Below are 21762 nucleotides of genomic sequence, written 5' to 3' on the forward strand. Positions count from 1 at the left end.
TTTGTTTTATCCTTTTGATATTTTATTTAAAATAAAATGCAAAAATCCAACCTTTTTTTGAAGTAAAATAATTAAAATTGGGGGGGGGGGGGGGGGGGGGGGGGGATCACAGTATGAAATAAATGTTTTTCTCCAAAACACATTGGAAACAATTATTTGCCCCCTTTTATTAAATACTTTTTGCAACCTCTTTTTTTCCAAGATAACAGCTCTGAGTCTTCTCCTATAATGCCTGATGAGTTTGGAGAACGTCTGACCAGAGATCAGAGACCATTCCTCTATACAGAATCTCTCCAGATCATTCAGATTCCCAGATCCATGTTGGTGCTTCTTCTCTTCAGTTCAGCCCACTCATTTTCTATAGGGTTCAGGTCTGGGACTGGGATGGCCATTACAGATGCTTGTTTTTTTTTGGGTCACCCCACTTTCAATTATTTTACTTCAATGAAAGGTTAGATTTTTACTAATTTTTTAAATAAAATATTAAAAGGATTAACAATGCAGATTTTTTTTTTTTACAGCCATCTTTGATCATATTTACCAAGGGGGCAAATAATTCTGACCAGCACTGTAAAAAAGTTGTAACTTTAAAGAAATTATATTTTTTAAAAACGTAAACTATATATATATATACACACACACACATTTAATATTTATATATTGTTTATTTGTATGTATATATTGTTTATATGTATGTTTTTATTTTTATATTTACCTTTGTATTACTTTATTAAAAAAATATATATATATATATAAAACTTTTTTTAAGTAATAAAAAGGTAAATATAAAAATAAAAATTCAAAATATTGATACAAATATATTAATTCATTAATTAATAAAAAAAAATGTAAATAAATAAAAAATATTAATAACAATAAATAAAATAACACTGGCCTGAACATGCAATGCTGTACCTTGAATTTATTCCATTTATTTTAAAGCTCTTGGGAATGCTGATGTTAACCGTGTGAAACGGCCTTTAAAGAAGAATAATATTGATTGCAACAAAAAAAGACTTTACAGTCTCACTCCATTACGTCAGATGCGTTTGCGGTGAACAGATGCAAGTCATAAAGATGAAATGCATTTTCTACAGACCTAAAACTGATCCTGTGCTTCAGTTTTAAGCGCTGAGGGTGTCCGAGTTCATTCAGTGTTATTCCTGTTTTATGCCGACTAGAAGGTTTCCATTAGAGAGATTGATGCTGGGCTCACTGTCACATCTAAGGAGCCGCGCAGAGAAGAGCGGCCGTACTAAATAAATGAGTTCATTAGCAGCCTGGTAACGGTTGGCTAGCTCCTGCCACGCTCATTCAGAGCGTCCTTTTTCACCCGTTGGCCGTGAACCTCCACGATAAACATATGACATGACGACACATCGCGGCTCGGTGATATCAAGGTCAGCGCCTCGCATTCAAGGCCTTTCATTAGCAACTCACTGCATTTCTCCGATTGTGACAGATGCAGTTTCACAGTGGCATTAATGTGCGATGTTAGCCTAATGTACGAAACAGCGACAAATGAATTTGAAGCAATAAAAAACAGATATCTAAGAAGGTCAGGTTTGACAACGAGTGACCCCAACAACGGTTTGGCATTTCATTAGACGGACCTGGAGATTAATACGAACGTGAGGAATTAATTACTCGGGAAGAATTCCTTCCGTAATTAGCCCCACTGAGGGCCATTGTGTAGAATACTCAGAATCATTAATTTCAAGTGAGGTAAAATAATTAATTAAGCGAGAAACATACACTAGAAAGGCTCGAGAGAAGTTACTGCTCTAGTGTTTTTTTATGAAGTTGGTGGAACTTTGCCTCAATATTAACTTTTTTTGTTGCTATGTGGTTGCTAGGATGTTGTACAGTAGGTGTTTGCTATGAAATACTTCTAGTGATGATTGACACCAAAGCATGTGTTTTGTATTCTGAAATGCACATTTACAGAAGCTTGCACAAACATCCCTGCATAAGAACAACAAATTCTTTTTTTGTGCATCTTACACTCGATATCCAAGAACATGCTCTTCTGATGACCTCCGATCCTGCTGAGAGCTTCACAGTCGAAGCGACCCCAGTCTGAGAGTCGAACGCCGCTGATGGTCAACATGGATTTTCCATGCCGTCCACGCACTTCCACACGGCCGTCCTGACTCTAAACCAACACAAACAAATCAATTTACATCAGTGAAACTTACCCATTTTTTAATTACAATTTTAGTTTAGTTTTAGCAATTTAGTTGTGTGTTTTTGCCATCATTATTATACAGTAGTCAACATTTGAAGTGGATCAAAACTTTCCTCAAAATTTTACATGAATTTTGAAAAATACCCGTTTCTTGTCTTAGGACAACTTTGATTAACTCTTTTGATCCACTTAAAATGTTGACTACTGTATATTATTTTTAGTATTTCTGGCGCCGTTTTAAATTAGTTTAGATCTTATTTGACCGGACGCAGACAGTTTGTTTCTTTAGGGGAATACAGGTCTGATATTGGACCAGTTTCTACTGGCGTCCCTCAGGACTCTGTTTTAGGACCCTTTTTAGTCTTTATTTATTCCTGCTTGGGCAACTTGGCCAACTCTATGTATTAAAGTCTCCCCGTGGTGAAAATCAAGTTTTTAATGTTGTTTATATGTCTATGTGGTGTAAGACGACAGCATTGCTGAGTATTTTGCAGTGAACCAAAGACAGTCTCAAAAACACGGTTTGAAATCGCTGGTGTTTCTGACGTCACAAACTACCTTGTAACCAATCAGATCAACGTGTGATCGTCAACGAGTGGATCTCTGAGCTAAGTGAGTGGAGGCGGGGCTCATTTGCATATTCATAGAGCCGTGTATACTAAATGAGGCAAGGGTGTCGAGTTACATTCAATACATAACTATTTTACGGCATGAAGAATTTTTTTTCAAGGAAAAAAAAGTTTAAATATGTAATTTTGGTGATCAAAGATGACTTTTAAGGATACAATTATTGTAAACATGTTCAAAGTGAGGCTGTCTTATTGCTATTAAATAAATAAAGCACAAATAAAGCAATTGTTGGATGGGAGATGTGCAACAAATAATGTTTAGTGTAGGGGAAAACCGCAGAACTGCAACACTGAACTACGGGTGATTCATAGGGTCAAACAGAGCTTGATTTTACCTCGCTATTTATAACTGTTAATGTGTTATTGTCATGTTAACTCACCCTAAATTCAACACAAGAAAGATGTTCTTCACACACAGAATGAGTTTTTGATTGACAGGATTTTATCAGCTCTGATCATTAGCTGTTTTTAAACAATCGGCCGATAAAGAACATAATTGCTTTAATCGTCCGATACCGATTATTGGCCGAAACATCGGTACATCCCTAGTTTTAGTTTTAGTGAACTGGAATAACCCTGACAGAATCATATCAGAAATCAGAGGAAAACGGCAAACTAATATTGAGTTGATCAGCTGTAATGTGTACAGCTGTAATGTAGTCACACTACTTGTGCTTGCGGTGAGATAGGGGACTGTGAATATAAGGGGATTTGATGGAGCTCGTCCCCCAACGCCCACTTTAATGATCAGTGTTCTTCGCTTTCCCTGAAAAATCGATATGTGTCCAACCTCCGCTTGATGCCTCGGAGTCTGGAGCGCAGCGCCTGACAGTCCTGGAGCGAATGTGCGTTTTATTTGACAGGGGCCGTTATTGTAGGCTAGCAGAACCGAGACCCAAAGGCTTCCCTTCCTTCACACTAATGTATGAGATTCATTTCTACATGGACAGCTTGAGCTGACGCACATGCTCCTGGTGTTTCCAAGCCCGGGGAACATGATGAAAACACATTCACATGCTCACATTTAAGTGGAGATTGCCTGTGCTAGAGTGTTGTTTGCAGTTGCTATGTAGTTGCTAGGGTGTCTATGACTGAACGTCATTGTGTTGCTATGTGGTTGCTAGGGTGTTTGTGGTATACGGTTACTGCGGTGCAAAATGAGTGGGTTTTGATACATTGCTAGTTTCTAAGATGTGGTTCAGTAAGTGTTTGCTATGAGCACTAGCACTAGTGACTTAGTTAACACCACAGTATGTATATTAACCATAATAAATCTTTAATACACATATACACAAACACACAACCAATGATGCCCGTGAACACAAGCACATGAATATAAACTACAGAAGCTCTGCCTGCATGAAAACAACAATGCATCGTGAAAAACCACCTTTCCGACTGAATGATTCTAATAAACAACTAATAAAAGCAGTTGCCAGAACCATATTTCTCATTCTGTGGTGTCATGACCTCCAAATACTAATTATTTTGGAGAGCTGGCCTGTAAGCAGATCCCAGAAAATGATCAGTGACTAAAAACTGCAGACTCTCTCTCTCTCTCTCTCTGTGTGTGTGTGTGTGTGTGTGTGTGTGTGTATCTGACACCATCTCGCCTTGGGCAGATGCTTCCTAACTGTTTGATATGCGACTGAGGTCTCAGTGAGACATGACAACCACAGCACACAGAGAACAGAGGAGAGGACGACAGAGGAGAAAATTGACTGACAGATAGATAGATAGATAGATAGATAGATAGATAGATAGATAGATAGATAGATAGATGTAGATAGATAGATAAATAGATAGATAGACGTGGATAGTGTTGTGGAAATTTCCCTAAACCTAACTACTCTAACTTACACTCCAGCGAGTCTTCAGTCGACTACAGCCGAGTTTACATGCTGGCATGCAGACTCTTCTACAAACATCTGTGAAAGAATGGGTCGCTCTCAGGAGCTCAGTGAATTTAAGCGTGGTACCATGAAAGGTTGCCACCAAATTTCCTCACTACTCAATATTCCACAGTCAACTGTTAGTGGTATTATAACAAAGTGGAAGCAATTGGGAACAACAGCAACTCCGCCACGGAGTGGAAGGCCACATAAAATCCCAGAGCGGAGTCAGCGCATACTGAGACGCACAGTGCACAGAGTCACAGAGTCAATAGCTACACACCTCCAAACTTCGTGTGGCCTTCAGATTAGCTCAAGAACAGTGTGTAGTGAGCTTCATGGAATGGGTTTTCATGGCCGAGCAGCTGCATCCAACCTAACATCAAGTGCAATGCAAAGCTTCGTATGCAGTGGTGTAAAGCACGCCGCCACTGGACTCTAGAGCAGAAGAGACGTGTTCTCTGGAGTGACGAATCACGCTTCTCTGCCTGGCAATCCAACGGACGAGTCTGGGTTTGGCGGTTGCAGGAGAACAGTACTTGCCTGACTGCATTTTTGTGTAAAGTGTAAAGTTTGGTAAATGGTAAATGGACTGCATTTATATAGCGCTTTCACAGACCTAATGGCCACCAAGCGCTTTACATGTTGCCTCACATTCACCCATTCACTCACTCATTCATACAGAGACGGCGGTGTCAGCCATGCAAATCGCCACTCAGCTTGTCGGGAGCAGCTGAGGTTAGGTGTCTCGCTCATGGACACCTCTACACTTGGTCAGGTGGAACCGGGGATCGAACCACCAACCTTTCGGTTTGTAGCCACTGCCGCCCACGAAGTGGAGGGTTGTTTTTCAGGGGTTGGGCTTGGCCTCTTAGTTCCAGTGAAATGAACCCTTAATGCTTCAGCATACCAAGACATTTTGGACAATTTCATGCTCCCAACTTTGTGGGAACAGTTTGGGGATGTTCCTGTTCCAACATGACTGCGCACCAGTGCACAAAGCAGGTCCATAAAGACTGACCTAACCTCAACCCCATAGAACACCTTTGGGAATGAATTAGAGCGGAGACTGCGAGACAGGCCTTCTCCTCCAACATCAGTGCCTGACCTCACACATGCACTTCTAGAAGAATGGTCAAAAAATCCCATAAACACACTCCTAAACCTTGTGGAAAGCCTTCCCAGAAGAGTTGAAGCTGTTATGGCTGTAAAGGGTGGGCCAACTCCATATTAAACCCTATGGATTAAGAATGAGATGTCATTAAAATTCATGTGCATGTAAAGGCAGGCATCCCACAACTTTTGGCAATATAGTGTAGGTAGATAGATAGATACTAGGTAGCATGCAATGATGCAATGAGGCTTCTGCTTCGTGTCCCTAGGTGGCATAGCGCCAGTCATTTGTTTGTGTCTACTAGAGTGCCAACTTGTGAAGGACTCTTAAGACAACTGATGTTTAGTGTTATGTGTCGCCTGGACAAGTCAGTGAACCATATAATTGAAGCCCTAGTCAGTCCTCTGAAAAGCTGTTATAGATACACTTCTAGGTTAAGACGACATTGGTGCAATAGCCTGTATATCCTAAAGGCTAATATGGAATTTTTATGTATGTATTTTCTATTTATGTATGTCCTTTTTGTACTGTATGATGTGTTATATGGACCTGTGTCTGCAATAAGGCTTTATTATTATACTCTGTACTCTGCTCTGGAGGTAAAATTGTTGCACACTGGATTCATGAATGTAGCTCAATTAGTTTCTCGTGTGTGTCCATCAGCGGACAGACAGACAGATACAGTGTGTGTCCATCAGCGGATAGACAGACAGATACAGTGTGTGTACAGTGTGTGTCCATTAGCAGCTTCTGAACAGGATGTTGTTCTGTTGGAGGGAAACGAGTGGAAGCAGGAGGCGTGGCTGACACACACTCGACTGAACACCCGTGATTATCTCCACACACACTCGACTGAACACCCGTGATTATCTCCACAACGCTGGACAAAACTCTGAGGAGCTGTCATCTACCTGAGTCCTGCAATGATGAAATCATCAGAAATATGGCTTGTGCTAATGACTATAAACAGGAGGAGCTTCATGATCACTGTCACCTCACTGAGCAGCCGACTCGATAACTGACATTTAAAGAGACAGGGAATTCTGAAACACTTTCACGATGACAGAGCTTTATGGAGCGAGATTATTCTCATTAATATTTCAAGTAGAAAACATGATGCACACATGTGCAGCCAACTTTACATTAATGAAACCAAATTTACGTGCACAAAAAACAATTCACGTGCGTGAAAAAAAATCGTCACTCACATATGAATCACCTCGGATTTGTGTGTGTATTTTTGAAAGTTCCCTAACAGCACTTTTCTCTTACACGGATCAGTCGTACTTTTTAGCCAATCAGATTAAACCTTAACTATTGACCAATCTGTGAAAACGGCAACAGCGCACACATGCATATTATGCGTTTAGTCTATAGATATGACAATGACAATTTATTTATATAGCACTATTAAAAACAACAGCTGTTGACCAATGTGCTTTCCACGTAGACTCACAAATCGAGGAACTTTATATTTAAGTAACATGTAATAGATATGAATAGATATGCGTCTATTCCTTCTTTACAAATTGACATCGCCAAATTACTTGTCTGGCCTTCATAATACAGAATGCAGAATGTTTACTGAAGTTAAAGAAGTTAGAGATCAGTTGAAGCAAAAATACAAAAATACACAAAAATACACACACACAAATCCAAGGCGATTCACACGCGAATGACGATTTGCACATTCAATGATAAACTCGTAAATTCGAAACATTTAAAAGTTTTTGTGCACAGTTATATATCTACGAATAGTGTTTTGCATTTGTGAAATGTATTTTATGAATATATAATTTTATTTTGTGCACGTTAAATATATTAGATATCTATCTATCTATCTATCTATCTATCTATCTATCTATCTATCTATCTATCTATCTATCTATCTATCTATCTATCTATCCATCTATCTTTTTGTGTATATATTTTTTTTTCCACAAACGTGAATCTTTTTTTGGGCACGTGATGTGGGATGTGTGCATCGTGTTTTTGTACGTGAATTATTAATGAGACTTATCTGCTTCCATCGATCTTCAAGGTTTGTGTGTGTATTCACCTTATCTCCGTCTGTGAAAGTCTGTCCATCACTGGCTCTCCTCCAGGAGATGTCGGGCAACGGTTCTCCTTCAGCCGTACAGGAGATCATTGCAGCGTTTCCCTCCACAGCCGTCACGTTCCTCAGCAGAGTGATGTGAGGCTGGACTAAACACACACACACACACACACACACACACACACACACACACACACACACACACACACACACACACACACACACACACACACACACACACACACACACACACACACACACACACACACACACACACACACACACACACACACAAAGAAGGAGGTTTCAGCGAACAGCAGATGTCTCTGCCCTCCCAGTTTATTTCAGACTGAAATAGCTTTGAATTACATCTTAATTTGCACTGAACACAATGTTTAGAGTGACAGAGGACATCACACTTACAGCCTTAAACTTATTTTCCTTCTCATTTAGAAAATAAAGAAGAGAACAAAATAAGAATCATACATGAAGAAAATATAATTTTTTGCATTGTGAGATCATTTTCAGCATGACTATGCATGCATTAAATATATTGACAGTTTATTATATAATTCATATATATACATGAATTATATGTGTATTATATATGTGTATATATATATATATATATATATATATATATATATATGTGCATATATATATATATATATATATATATATATACTAACTTTTATGCTTAATCCATTTGACAACACTAATATACATATAAGAATTAATATTTTTTTACTATTCATTTGTTTTACGTCTCCTTTTTTTGTAGTTTGATAGAAACTAAAAATTGTTCCTACTGTAAATGTATCTTTGCCAGTCTACTACTGTCATTTTAATTGTGCAATTCAGTAAAGAATTGCTGTATTAATGCAAATCTCACATTAATCTTTAAATAATGACAAAAAAACTGAACATAACACAGATATTGGATGGCATGTCGCACCATCTTGCTACTCTAAATGTTACCACTACGATCTGTCATTCAGAAACAAGGTTTACCTATCACTAGGCACGTTTACATTACAGATTTGCGCAAAACTTTTGCATTTATTTCTAAATGTTGAAAAAAAACTATTGTAAAAAATGACATTTCCATTAACCGCTGTTATGCGACTAAAACATTTTTTTCCTCTCACGACAAGTCATTCCAAAAATAATGGCGACGGATGTTGGTAGGTTTACGTAGGCTATATCCCAGCCACCGCACAGGCCATTATTAATAATCGAAGGAGACGTGTGTGTTATCCAATCATTAATGGTAAGGAAAGACCCTTATATTGTGAGCGGCGGGTGTTTCTGGGTGTTTCTCCCTCATTTCTGCTTCGAGGTATGGTTGTGGCATTTTTTTGAGGTTTAGAATCCAGTATTCCTGTAGTTCTTTTGTCTTTTATGAATTTAATAAAGAATTCTGTCTCGTATTCTGTCCAAACATACCAAACATCTACGTCAGGTGACCTGTAAGTGTGCAAAAACTGTTTGCAGTTTTGCTAAATATTTATTTTTCGAATTGCATGAAAAACCACCTTAGCTTAAAAACTTTTTTTGTGATAAATGGGAAGTTTTTGCGAAATTGACGTATTTCCATTGGGAGTATTTTCAATTCGCAATTTCAATTTGTGCAATTTGAGGGGTAATGGAAACGCGGCTAGTGTTATGCTGACGACACACAACTCTACCCCTCATTCCAACCAGAGGATCTGACGCCTCGCATCTCAGCCTGCAAGTTTTTTTGGGCGTCGGGCCGTTGGTGAAAGAGGGACCTCTGATTGGCTGTTCAGCTTAGTGAATGAGTCAATGCACGAGAATAATAGGAATCCAGCATCACTGTAAAGGACCAAGACCTTCAACTCAACCTTGTGAAGACAGAACTGCTCGTGGTCTTAGCCAACCCAACACTTCATCACAACTTCTCCATTCAGCTGTAGGTTCGTCTACATAACTCCATCAAGGTCAGTCAGGAACCTTGGAGTTGAGAGTGATGATCAATTGAACTTCACAGACTACATTGCTAGAACTGCCCGGTCCTGCAGATTTGCCTTATACAACATTAGCAGGATCAGGCCCTTCCTATGGGAGCTACACAACTCAAGTTCAAGAGCTTGTTCTATCCAGACTGGACTTTTGTAATGCTCTCTCCTTCCAGCATCACTGACTTAATCACCTCTGCAACTGATCCAGATGCTGCAGCGAGAGTGTCTTTATCGAGCCGAAGAGACGCACGTCACTCTTCTCCTCACAAAAGTTGCACTGGTTGCCAGTTGCCGTTCGCATTAAATTCAAGGCACTGATGTTTGCCTACAGAAAAACGTCTCAGGTTACGTATGTAACCCTGGTTCCCTGATAGGGAACGAGACGCTGCGTTTGAGACGCGGTGGGAACGCTCTGCTTGATTACGTCGTGAAGCACGTGTAAAATCAGTCCAATGGAAGCCCGCTACGGCATAGGTGACGTCATAGACCAGGAAACTATAAAGCAACCCTGAAATCAGACCGCGATAGCTTCTGAAAAACCTGAAGCAAGTCGATCAGGGCATGCAGGAAGTATGGCAGGCAAACGCAGCGTCTCGTTCCCTATCAGGGAACCAGGGTTACATACGTAACCTGAGACGTTCCCTTTCAAGGGAACTCGAGCTGCGTTTGAGACGTGGTGGGAACCCTATACCCACTACGCCATAGTGACAAATGCCCGTTCTGTGTGAGGTCCTGCGCACACAAAGAAGCAAGCATCCTCGCCCCAGGAGTGGAGAGGTCAAGGTCATAAAACCTGACAAATGTATGCGGAGAGGACCATCCTGCCGCATTACACACGTCAAGAAGGGAAACTCCCGAAATTAAGGCCATAGAGGCCGCCATACTCCGAGTAGAATGGGCCCGTACAGCCATAGGTGAAGGCTGTCCGGCCGCTTCATAAGCCAATGAAATAGCCTCGACTATCCATTTACTCATAACCTGCTTAGATGCAGGGCATCCTCTCTTGAGTGACCCAAAACAAACAAATAGTTGCTCAGATTTACGCCACAGGGCAGCTCTGTGAACGTAGGCATCTAAAGCCCGGACTGGACATAACAGGTTAAGCTGTTCCTGGTCAGGGGTATTAAAGGGTGGAGGATAAAAGGCCTGCAGCACTATTGGGCCCCCAACATTCAGTGGGACCTTAGGAATATAACCCGGCCTGGGGTAGAGAAATGCCTTCACCATACCAGGTGCAAATTCCAGAAATGAAGGAGCAACCGACAAAGCATGTAAATCACCAATTCTCTTGATAGATGAGATAGCAAGGAGAAATAAAGTCTTTAGAGTGAGGAACTTTTCAGAAACCTCCTCGATGGGCTCGAAGGGAGCTAAAGCCAGACCCTCGAGTACAATGGCCAAGTCCCAAGCCGGTGCTCTAGAGTGCAGTGCAGGTCTCAACCTCAATGTACCACGGAGAAAGCGAGTAATTAGAGGGTTTCTCCCAATAGAAGTACCCCCCAGAGGGGTGTGGTAGGCAGATATAGCCGCCACGTAAACCTTTAGGGTGGAAGGAGATAACCTGGCCGAGAAACGGTCTTGCAGAAAATCAAGAACTGAACCAACAGGGCAGTTAACAGGATCTAACTGACGTTCAACACACCAAGTGGTGAAAAGTTTCCATTTTAGCGCATACAGCCTTCTCGTGGAAGGAGCTCTGGATTGAAGAATGGTTTCTACAACATCGGTCGAAAGACCGGTCTCCCTGAGCCTGGCCCCCTCAGAGGCCAGGCCCACAGTTTCCACAACTCCGGCTGAGGGTGAAATATCGTGCCCCCGGCATGAGACAGGAGGTCCACCCTGATTGGGATCTCCAAGGGGGAGCCGTCCAGAAGAGACACCAAGTCCGAGAACCAAACTCGGGTCGGCCAATAAGGGGCTACTAGAAGCAGACGAGCCCCTTCTCGGCGAACCCTCTCCAGAACCCCCGGAAGCAAAGATATCGGGGGAAAGGCGTACAGGTGCAGCCTCGGCCACACCTGCACCATAGCATCCAGACCGAGAGGAGCTGGGTGCGTTAGAGAGAACCACATGGGACAATGGGTTGAAACTGATGATGCGAAAAAAGGTCTACCTGAGCACGACCGAACTTTTCCCACAGGAACTCCACCACTTCTGGGTGAAGTCTCCACTCCCCGGGCCTCAGCCCCTGTCTCGACAGAATATCTGCTCCCACATTCTGACGCCCCGGAATATATACCGCCTTGAGCGACACTAACTTCCCCTGGGCCCATAGGAGGATCTGATGGGCCAATTTGCAAAGGTGACGTGACCTCAATCCAATCCAATCCAATCCAATCCACTTTATTTCTATAGCACATTTTATAAACAGAAAGTTTCCAAAGTGCTGCACAGAAGATTCGAACATACAGATCAAATTACATACAATAAAAACAAAATTACGAAATTAAGAACATCTCAATCCTAAAATATATTTAAAACAATAAAACAATAAAAGACATCAGAGGACCACACAACTCACAGGGTGTTAAAAGCCAAGGAATAAAAATGTGTCTTTAGACGAGACTTAAAACTCTCAACTGTCGAAGCAGTTCTAACATGGAGGGGCAGCGCGTTCCAAAGTTTTGGTCCCACCACAGAAAAGGCCCTGTCCCCTCGAGTTTTCAGTCTAGTCTTGGGAACCGCGAGCTGGAGCTGGCCCTCCGACCTCAGTGACCTCGCTGGCGCATAAATTTGAATGAGGTCCGCAATATATGTTGGGGCCAGTCCATTTACAGCTTTAAAAACAAACAATAAAATCTTAAAATCAATCCTAAAACGAACAGGAAGCCAGTGCAATGAGGCGAGAATTGGAGTTATGTGTGTGCGCTTTTTGGTTCCTGTTAAAAGTCGTGCTGCAAAATTTTGGACTAACTGTAAGCGTGAAAGTGTGTTATGATTTATACCGGTATAGAGTGCATTACAGTAGTCTAATCGAGAAGAAATAAAAGCATGTGTAGCTTGTTCAAAACTGTTAAAAGACAAAAACGGTTTAACTTTAGCTAAAAGGCGAAGATGATAAAAACTAGATTTCACAACCGCATTTATTTGTTTATCAAATTTAAAATCACTGTCTATTTTAACCCCCAGATTAGTTATCACAGGATGCACAAAGTCGTTTAGGCGGCCCAAATCTATCATGGGGTTTGTGGGGCCAAAATAAATGATCTCAGTTTTACTCTCATTTAGTTTTAAAACAATTTTGTGCTAACCACGCTTTGACATCGTTTAAACAGTCCAGTAGAGGTGTCAGGGAGCTGCCTTCATGCTTTCTGATTGGCAAATAAATTTGGCAGTCATCAGCATAAAGATGATAAGAGATGCCATGTTTTTTAAAAATTTGTCCCAGTGGAAAGAGGTAAATAGCAAAAAGAATAGGACCAAGAATTGATCCCTGAGGGACCCCACAGTTAAGAGGCAAAGTTGATGAGGTAAAGTCGCCCGTTTTAACAAAGTAGCATCTCCCGAAAAAATAAGACTGAAACCATTTTAGGGCAATCCCCCTGACTCCCACACAGTTTTCCATACGAGATAAAAGAATTGTGTGGTCGACTGTGTCAAAAGCAGCAGTGAGATCTAAAAGCACTAAAATGGCTGAATCACCAGAATCTGTCATTAAAAACAGGTCATTTAAAACCTTTAAAAGTGCAGACTCAGTGCTATGAAATCGCACTGAGACCTCAGACCCCCCTGATGGTTGATATAGGAGACCACCGAAGTGTTGTCTGTGCGGACCAACACGTCATGGCCTCTCAGGTCTGGCAGGAAATATTTGAGTGCTCGAAATACCGCCATCAACTCTAAACGATTTATGTGCCAGGAACATTGATGGTACTGCCACAGACCTTGTGCCGAGCGGCCACTCATGACCGCCCCCCATCCCGTGAGGGAAGCATCCGTCGAAAGCGTGACGCGTCGACAAGGAGCCCCCAACACTGGGCCCTGGGCGAGGAACCAAGGTTTCTTCCACAAGGCCAAGGCACGAAGGCATAGCCGCGTGACCTTGATCTTGCGGAACGGATTTCCCCTCGGAGAAAACCCCTTGGTCCTGAGCCACCACTGCAGGGGTCTCATGTACAGAAGGCCAAAAGTAATAACGTTGGACGCAGCTGCCATGAGACCCAACAGTCTCTGAAACTGTTTCACAGTGAGTGACTGGCCTAGTTTACATTCTTTGCGGCTGTGAGAATCGCAGAAATACGAGCAGGAGACAGAAGTGCCTGCATTGTGGTCGAATCCCAAATTACACCTAGAAAAGTGGTCCTCTGAGCAGGGAGGAGCACACTCTTTTTGGTGTTTAGCCGCAACCCCAAACTCTTTATGTGGGACAGAACAGCATCTCGATGCTGAACTGCCATCTGCTCTAACTGAGCTAAAATCAACCAATCGTCGATGTAATTTAATATGCGGATGCCCTGGAGTCTCAGCGGAGCCAGAGCTGCATCCACGCATTTTGTAAAAGTGCGGGGAGATAAACCTAGGCCAAATGGAAGAACCCGATAATGGTATGCTTCGCCCCCGAAAGCGAACCTCAGGAACCTCCTGTGATGAGGATGGATAGATACATGGAAGTACGCGTCCTTCAAGTCTATTGTGACAAACCAGTCCTCGGACTGAATCTGTGATACAATCTGTTTGAGTGTAAGCATTCTGAACTTGAGTTTCTGAACCATGCTGTTTAACTGGCGTAGGTCTAGAATAGGACGCAGCCCTCCATCCTTCTTTGGAACAATGAAGTAGCGGCTGTAAAACCCTGACTCTCTGCTGGGAGGAGAAACCCTTTCTATAGCTCCCTTTCGAAGAAGTGTCAGTACTTCTTGCTCCATTACCAGAGCCTGCTGTGAGTCCACCATCGTGGGGAGGACTCCTTGAAATCTGGGCGGACGAGAACCGAGCTGAATTCTGTAACCCCTTTTCTATTATGTGCAGGACCCATAGAGAAATATTTGGCAGAATTTTCCACGCTGCCAGAAATTCCGATAAGGGAACCAGTCTCTCGAGACTGGCCTCTGGATTTGATTGAACAACCATTTCGGTGACCTGAAGCGGCGAACCGGCAGGGAACAACCGAACTGACCATTCTACAACCCTCCTCAGAGGATTGCACGGGGACGCTGACACCTCGGCGCCCTGAAGCGGCGAACCGGCAGGGAACAACCGAACTGGCAGCGCTGCGACCCTCCTCAGAGAGTCGCACCCCAGAGGGCGCCGTTAGGAGAAACGATTTCTAAAAACCGTCCCTCTTTTTTTTTTTTTTTCATTCGACAGGACTTCTTGTCTAAGCTTTATTAGAGATGACGACAGTCCTCAGATCTTGCCTACCTCTAACTAGCTTAGTTCCTACGACCCTCGGAGGAGGATCCTAGGAAAAAGCAGGCACCTCGGCACCCTGAAACGGCGAACCGGCAGGGAGACCGAACTGACTGCTCTACGACCCTCCTCGGAGGATCGTATGGGGACGCTGACACCTCGGTGCCCTAAATGGCGAACCGGCAGGGAACAACCGAACTGGCAGCGCTGCGACCCTCCTCAGAGAGTCGCACCCCAGAGGGCGCAGAGGAGAAACGATTTCTCAAAACCGTCCCTACCCCGGAGGGGACCACCCTTAGAAGCCTGATAGCCTCGGCATCAGGTCTTCTTCTTTGTACTCTATGCCAGTTTCAGGAACATAGAGTGATGAGGAAGAAACCTCTGGAACGCCGCTGAAAGGTTTAGTTTTCTTGAAAGCGGAGCGTCCAGAAGAACAGACATTTAAATCTTTCTTTTTCTTTATTTTTATATCAGAAAAACTTATACATATAAACATATATATATATATATATATATATATATATATATATATATATTCTCGAATAGAGTCAATGCTGACATCCTCACATTCATCTATGTCCTTAAATACTTTACCCACCAGTACTGCCTAATAGGACGCAGGCAGTACTGGTGGGTAAAGTTAATAAATTGTATTTAATAATAAATACAATTTATTTATTATTAAAGATGGCTGGTGGGTAACGTCGGGGTTAAAAATGATGACGCCGACTCGGGAGAGAGAAAGCTCGCAAGCGTCTCTATAATCCAAGGCACTGTCATACCATGATACTTAATGCGCATAACATTACTCTAGTTAGACGTTAGGGTATTAAACACATAAAATAGAAACCGGTTTATTCCACGATCTCGACACCTCAGTGTGGAGATAGGGAAAAACCAGTAGTCCCCGACGAGGAGGTTGAGATACAGAGTTTTCCTGTTTTTTTAGATATATTTCATCTAATAAACTCTTTTTATTTTCACTCTCATAATGTTCAGCTGTCCAGTAAATATTTAACTAGCAACAGCATTAGAAAAGCCTCCTTTTAAAAGCTCCTCTTTATTCAACAGAGTTATGAGCTGCCTATTTATTGAAAAATCAAACATCTGCCTTTTTCTTAATATTTTTATTTGTTTTGTTCACTTTTTCTTAACAAAACACTAATGATACCAATTCCTCAGAACTGGAAATCGCAGCACACTGGATCTGCAGGTGAAAGCTGAGATAGGGCGGGCCCGTCCCAACCCACGCTGTCAGATCCGATTTCGAACCCCAAAATGCGAGTCGCCGCCGTGTCTAGGCAACAGTGGGACCCGCGGGGGGAGCGCAAACCGTACCGTCCTCCTCAAAGAACGATCGGCGAGAGCGGAGCGTCTTCATAGATAGACTCATACAATGCTCACAATCAGCCCCCTCGAGGACTGACTGAGCATGCTCCACTCCCAAACAAGCAACACAAAGCTGATGTGTGTGTCCCCACCCGTATATAACGAGGGCAGGGAACAACACACCGTCTATAATCTTGCTTGCTCGCCATAATAATGATAGATATAAAGGGCTTGACAGACAACAATAGACAATAGACAAGGACAGATATACAGAGAGCGCTTGCTGAAGGTGCAGAAGCTATCGCGGTCTGATTTCAGGGTTGCTTTATAGTTTCCTGGTCTATGACGTCACCTATGTCGTAGCGGGCTTCCATTGGACTGATTTTACACGTGCTTCACGACGTAATCACGCAGAGCGTTCCCACCGCGTCTCAAACGCAGCTCGAGTTCCCTTGAAAGGGAACCACTGGTTCTGAAAAACCTGAACTCATTACTCAAAACTCATCACTTATGTGCCACTGGATCCATTAATACTAACACTTTATTTTCTCTTCTCTTCTACTCTAAAAAAAATTTAAAAAAATAAATAAAAAACATTCTGCATTAGACTAAACTGGGAAGGGTCACTGCACTTACATATTATTGTCCTATTGTTAGTTTACCTGCTTCTATTGCTCTTCTTATTTGTAAGACACTTTTGATAAAAGCCTTATTAAATGTTAAATTTTAAATGTTAAAGAACTGATGCAATTTATACCTTGAAGGTCCCTTTGGATATTCAAGTCAAGTCAGCTTTATTTATATAGTGCTTTTTACAATACAGATTGTATCAAAGCAGCTTCACAGTGATAACAGGAAAATAATACAACAAAGTTTGTTTCTAGAAGAAAATTGCATCATCGATCACCTTATGGCAGATCAATAATATTGTTGAATATTAAATGTCCCCAATGTTTGTATAGAAGCATCTGCCACATGTGTAAATGTAATGATCACAGAAATTATTTATAATAATAAACACTTTTTCTTTTTGGGTGAAATGTGACCTGGAGTTTCATCCATATGAAAATACTTTGGATGAAACATTTATTTCCTCTAAATGTCCTACAATGTCCTGTAAGTGCTTGTTCTGCTATTGCGATGTTCACATCAGTGACGTCTTGTTTATGCTGAACTAACGATAAACCCTGGAAGAAGTGCAGTGTGTGTGTGTGTGTGTGTGTGGGACAGTGAGTGTGTGTGTAAGACACTGTGAGTGAGTGAGTGTGTGTGTGTGTGTGTGTAAGACACTGTGAGTGTGTGTGTGTCTGTGTGTGAGACAGTGAGTGTGTGTGTGTGTGTGACAGTGAGTGTGTGAGACGGAGTTTCTGTGTGTGTGTGTGTGTGTGACTGTGTGTGTGTGTGCGTGTGTGTGCATGACTGTGTGTGTGTGTGTGTGTGAGACAGTGAGTGTGTGTGTAAGACACTGTGAGTGAGTGTGTGTGTGTGTGTGTGTGTGTGTGTGTGTGTGTATAAGACACTGTGAGTGTGTGTGTGTGTCTGTGTGTGAGACAGTGAGTGTGTGTGTGTGTGTGTGACAGGGAATGAGTGTGTGTGTGCGTGTGTGAGACAGGGAGTGAGTGAGTGAGTGAGTGTGTGTGTGTGTGTGTGTGTGTGTGAGAGAGACAGGGAGTGTGTGTGTGTGTGTGTGTGTGTGAGAGACAGGGAGTGTGTGTGTGTGTGAGAGAGACAGGGAGTGTGTGTGTGTGTGTTTGTGTGTGTGTGTGTGTGTGTCTTTGTCCCGTAGATAAGCTGTTGTATGTGTCTTCCTCATGTTTCCCCTAAACAGCGCAGGAGTCGAGGGCAAACATCCCCACGGTGAGTTTCATGTATAACAGCCGTTCCTGCGCTGGAGAGAATCACACACAGCGCCGCTGAATAAATGAAACGCAACAGAAACAGCTCTTCACACCGAGGGCCTTTGAACAACGTCTGCACAGATCAAGGAGTTATTTGTAGCGGGAGACTCAGCCGAAATACCCAGAGGCTGTTAAGAGAGTGTTAGACACACACAGACTCACACACACACGCACGCTAGCATGCACGCACGCACGCATATGCACACGCACACGCACACGCACACACACACACACACTCTTGAAACTCTTCAGCTGTCAATGTTGTATTGCTGATGAAAACACTCCAAAAGTGGCAACAAGATCCAGCACCATTTCACTGTATAACATTTGATTTCACTTGAAACAAAATAATACTTTTAAATGTCAAATGTTTATTTCTAAAATGCATGCATGAATAAAACATGTATAAAATATGCTGTATTTAGAATGGTTTTCTTTCAAAATAAAACACATACTGTGTAAAAATGGTTGTGTAATGAATTTTGGAAAATGAATAGAGTTAATCTGGACATATTAACTCATGTATGAGGTGAAACCGTGAAAATAGGCTGTTATTCCTGTTAAAATTAACTGGCATAAATCAACACATTATCCCAGTTAACAAAAAGTTATGAAAACTGTTGAATGTTTTCTGAATGTTTTGTCCTTATTTGACCCATTGCTTGTAAAAAAACGAAATCTGGTGACGTTCTACCCAGCGTTTTTAGAGAGCACTTTCCATATGTTGTGAAGTATGATGTATTTTCCGCAAAACTCAATCTCTCTATTGCTCAGAAAAAAGAATATATGTAAACACACACGAGGTGTAAACACACATGAGGTGTAAACACACATGAGGAGTAAACACAGATGAGGAGTAAACACACACGAGGAGTAAACACACATGAGGAGTAAACACAGATGAGGAGTAAACACACACGAGGAGTAAACACACATGAGGAGTAAACACAGATGAGGAGTAAACACACACGAGGAGTAAACACACATGAGGAGTAAACACAGATGAGGAGTAAACACACACGAGGAGTAAACACACATGAGGAGTAAACACAGATGAGGAGTAAACACACACGAGGAGTAAACACACATGAGGAGTAAACACAGATGAGGAGTAAACACACACGAGGTGTAAACACACATGAGGTGTAAACACAGATGAGGAGTAAACACAGATGAGGAGTAAACACAGATGAGGAGTAAACACACACGAGGTCAGCAGAAAACACTAGTGTTGCGTTAAAAGCTTCATGAACACTTGACATTTGAGCACCATTTCAACGTACAAAAAAGGTCAGCAAAAACCTGTTCTTATATATATATATTGAAACCAATACAAAAGCTAGACATATTATAAATTAGACATATCATATTTAAATATGAATAATAAATGTTCAGGGTCTGAAAACTGACTATTGACAATTAATAATAAATAAACACTAATACACATCCAAAAATTTTTACATTTATTTATCTAATTAAATATACTTATATATTTATATTTCATATAATATTATATGTATTCATTATAACTATCATATCATTTAATATATTTTAATATTTATAATCTGTATTGCTGAATTTCAGGTGACAGATGGTCAATATTTGCTTTATCTATATTTACATTTTCTCAATTATTGATGATCAGAGTGTTCCCTAAATATTTAGTAATAAAAATACATATGTATACATATTTCAATATTAATAAACTGTATTGATGAATTTCTGTCAACAGATGGTCAATATTTGCTTTATCTATATTTTTATTTTCACTATTATTGCTGATCGGATGGTTCCCTAAATATTAATTTTACACAAATCACACAGTTTTAATTAGTTAGTAAGTAATTAAGTAAGTAAGTAAACTTTATTTATATAGCACCTTTCACAGACAAGAAGGGTCACAAAGTGCTTCACAAAAATAAATAAATAAATAAATGAAACAAATAAAAACAACACACATAACATACAAAACCATATGGCTAATTAAATTCGGTTTAGTGATGCAAAGCAGTAATATTACACAGTCTGTTTCAGTTTAGTTTGTTTGTTTTCTCTCTCGTCTGTCTCCTTTGTGACTGAACGTCAAGCTCTACAAACGTAACAAAGTTACTACTGTGTTGCCGCTCCACGTTTGGCTCAACAAAACTCCCACCCAATAAGAGCACAATATAAATGTGCTTTCTGGAGAACGAGTGTCTCCGGCTCTTGGATCTTGATGGAGGAGAATAAATCTCCATACATTTCCATGCAAAAGACTGGAGGTCCAATCAAAATAATCAGTTTCTGAATATGCACAGCAGCTTCGTGAAAAATTGAATTGAATCTGGGTCCTATAAAAGAACCTGCTGGAGTTCTTCCACGATAATTGAACAGTCTTTCATTTCTCTGTTTGAAATAGCGGCACATTTACTGCGCTGCCGGCCTCATGTTTGTGGCGCATTGCTTCATTTTCTTCAAGAGAATTTGAGTGGAAAGCAACAGAATGGAAAAAGAAGACGAGTAAAGACTTCCTCTGTCACAGTTTGTCCACACTAATACGTTTTTGTTTGAAAACGCATCTTTTTCTCTCCGTTTTGTCAATTGTCCTTCACACGGAGACGGCGTTTTAATAAATGAAAACGAACCTTTTTTTAAACGCTGTCCAAAATGGATGAATTTGAAAACGCTGTTTTCGCGTTGTAGTGTGGAAGGTATGTAAAAATCATGACTTAAGTTTAGTCATGTGACCCATATTGTACCAATAGATATTCATGTTTATACACTGTAAAAAATGATCGTCATTTTACCAGGAAAAAACTGTAAAAATGCTACAGTGAAAAACTGTTAATTGGTTAAGTTTCCTTACTATATACTGTAAATAACTGTGATAGAACCCATTTAATGTAATTTTACTGTAAAATACCGTTAAATTTACAGTTTTTGAAAGTGAAAAAGACCACTCATTGTATAATTTACATTGAAAAAACGTAAATTGACATTCCCACTATTCCCTGCGTGACACTTCACATTTGATGTATTTTTGTTGAAATAACTATGTTTCTTCATAGTTTTCTTAGTTTTTTTTTCTAATCAGTTATGTACATTAGGGTTTTATGTTACATTTAATGTTGTTAAATTAATGTTTATTGCATTTTTAAAGTTTCATGTGTGTTACCATCAGTGTTGGGCAGTAACATGTTACTAGTAACGCATTACTATAACGCAGTTACTTTTGACAGTAACTCATACTGTAACGCATTACTTTTTAAATAAATTAACTCTGTTACCGTTACCATTTGGTGCGTTGTCCATTACTTTTTTAAATTAATTAATTTTGGCTGAAGTG

At 41.0% G+C, this 21762-nt stretch overlaps 1 protein-coding gene across 2 annotated transcripts in view; it reads right to left on the bottom strand.

Annotated features, from left to right (window-relative positions):
- The window catches only part of ncam2a (neural cell adhesion molecule 2a), a 324121-nt gene that overhangs the window by 46705 nt on the left and 255654 nt on the right, over positions 1-21762 (bottom strand). For both annotated transcript variants that reach the window (XM_077194831.1, XM_077194830.1), the window contains exons 8-9: positions 7883-8028; positions 2005-2155 (exon numbers count right to left, since the gene is read on the bottom strand). In XM_077194831.1, the coding sequence (XP_077050946.1) occupies positions 2005-2155; positions 7883-8028 (297 nt within the window). The remainder of the gene's footprint in view (positions 1-2004; positions 2156-7882; positions 8029-21762) is intronic.

Source organism: Siphateles boraxobius, unplaced genomic scaffold (genome assembly GCF_051911475.1).
Source record: "Siphateles boraxobius isolate OS27281-9 unplaced genomic scaffold, OSU_SipBor_1 33, whole genome shotgun sequence".
Taxonomy (NCBI): Eukaryota; Metazoa; Chordata; class Actinopteri; order Cypriniformes; family Leuciscidae; genus Siphateles; species Siphateles boraxobius.